Source organism: Nestor notabilis, unplaced genomic scaffold (assembly GCF_000696875.1).
Source record: "Nestor notabilis isolate BGI_N333 unplaced genomic scaffold, ASM69687v1 scaffold10407, whole genome shotgun sequence".
NCBI lineage: Eukaryota > Metazoa > Chordata > Aves > Psittaciformes > Psittacidae > Nestor > Nestor notabilis.
This window is the reverse complement of record NW_009937807.1, coordinates 3,051-4,854: the sequence shown is the minus strand read 5'-3', so window position 1 is coordinate 4,854 and position 1,804 is coordinate 3,051. Positions and strand designations below refer to the sequence as shown.

At 56.4% G+C, this 1,804-nt stretch overlaps 1 protein-coding gene across 1 annotated transcript in view; it reads left to right on the top strand.

Annotated features, from left to right (window-relative positions):
- Positions 1-538: 538 nt before the first annotated feature.
- The window catches only part of RPUSD3 (RNA pseudouridylate synthase domain containing 3), a gene marked incomplete at its 5' end in the record, with an annotated part of 1,544 nt that continues 278 nt past the window's right edge, over positions 539-1,804 (top strand). The window contains 5 exon segments of the mRNA XM_010019022.1: positions 539-660; positions 1,029-1,136; positions 1,208-1,357; positions 1,359-1,492; positions 1,569-1,708. Of these exon segments, the coding sequence (XP_010017324.1) occupies positions 539-660; positions 1,029-1,136; positions 1,208-1,357; positions 1,359-1,492; positions 1,569-1,708 (654 nt within the window).

Here is a 1,804-nt window from a genome sequence, read left to right as displayed (position 1 = left end):
GTATAGAGATGAAGTGCTGGCCATGTTTCTCATCCAGCAATGTCCAAGGCCGGCTGGATGGCTTTCACCTCTGCAAACTGACTCGATTCACCCTCTCCTTCAGCAGTTTCTGCAACTTGCTGCAGGGGACTCCACACAGCTGCCTCCCATCTCTGATGCTTTGCCACAATACAGCAGGACCCATCAGTAAACAAGGCATACTGCTTCTCACTTTCTGACAGTAAATTATATGGCAGGGCCTCTTCAGCACACACCACCTCCTCTTCTGGTGACATCCCAGAATCTTTGCCCTCTGGCCAGTCCATGATGACTTCTAAAATTCCTGGATGACTGAGATTTCCTATTCAAGCTCATAGTGTGATCAGTGCAACCCACTTACTGCATGTAGCATCAGTTGTATGATGTGTAGAGGAGACCCTGCCTTCGAACATCCAGCCCGGCACAGGCAACCAGTGTGCCAGGAGGAGCTGTGCTTCAGTGCCAATCACTTCTGAAGCACCTTGAACCCCTTCATAGGCTGCCAGTATCTCCTTTTCAGTGGGAGGATACTCATCCTCGGATACTCTGTATCCCCAAGCCTCGGATCCTCTGTATCCCCAAGTCCAAAAGCCGAGGGGTCGATCTCGAGTCTCCCCTGGAGCTTTCTGCCAGAGGCTCTAGGTAGGACCATTCTCCCCGGCTGTGGTGTAAAGCACATTTTTCACATCTTGCCTGTTCTGGGCTGGTCCAAGGGCTACTGCATGAACTATCTCTTGTTTAATTTGTTCAAGGGCTTGTTGTTGCTCAGGGCTCCATTTGAAATCATTCGTCTTCCAGGTCACGTGGTAAAGAGTGCTTACACTCAGACTGTAATTTGGGATGTGCATTCTCCAGAACCCCACAACACCTAAGAAAGCTTCCGTGTGGTAACTCCTGCTGCATATGTGGACTACATGTGGACTCCTGCTAGATATGGCTGAGGGGGTCCCAGGGGGCTCAGGGTGTGCTATTCCCCCCTCTATGGGGCTCAGAGCTGTCACTTCCCACAGGGAATGCTCTGGCCTCATCCTCCTGTCTGGCTGCCATCGTGTCATTGAGGAGCTCCAGTGGTTCTTCACCAGTGCCCTCCAGCGAGGCCAGTACCCAGCCACGTACTGGTGAGTCCCCGGGATGTCACCATGGCATAATGGCAGGGTACCGTCCCCTCCTAACCCCCTTCTCCCCACAGCTTCGTCCCCATGGGGGTCCCAGCAGAGCCGGAGGGCAAGATCCACACTGGGCTGTGCTGGCAGCAGCAGGGTGACACTGCTGTGGTAAGGCGGGGTGCCGAGGGGCTGCAGGCACAGGGGGTGACCCAGAGCAGGAGGGCTGAAGGCTGTGGTGGTGCCACAGCGGGTGCCGGTGCCAGGATGTGGCAGCCTGGCCAGGAAGGAGGTGAAAAACACGCTGACATGGTACCAGGTGCTGGGGGCCACAGGGGGCTGTGCCCTGCTCCAGCTCCAGCCCAAAACATGTGAGTGGTGCCCTGAAACCCCTTCGTGTGCCCCCTACACTGCGACGATCCCACCACCTTTCCTGCTGCCTTCCAGCCTTCCCAGAGCAGGTCCCAGTTCACCCGATGATGCTGCTGTGGCCAGCCCTGGGTTACCACCAGCACTCGTCCTGGGCATGCAAGGTGCTGGGGCTGCCCTTTTTCCTGCTCACCGAGCCCGCCCCAACCCACACACAGGTACATGGCCACAGTGGATGCTGGTGGGAGGGCTCAGCATAACCTCTAGGATCCCACTGAGCTGCTGCCCCCATTGCAGATGCTGGACAGGGCCAC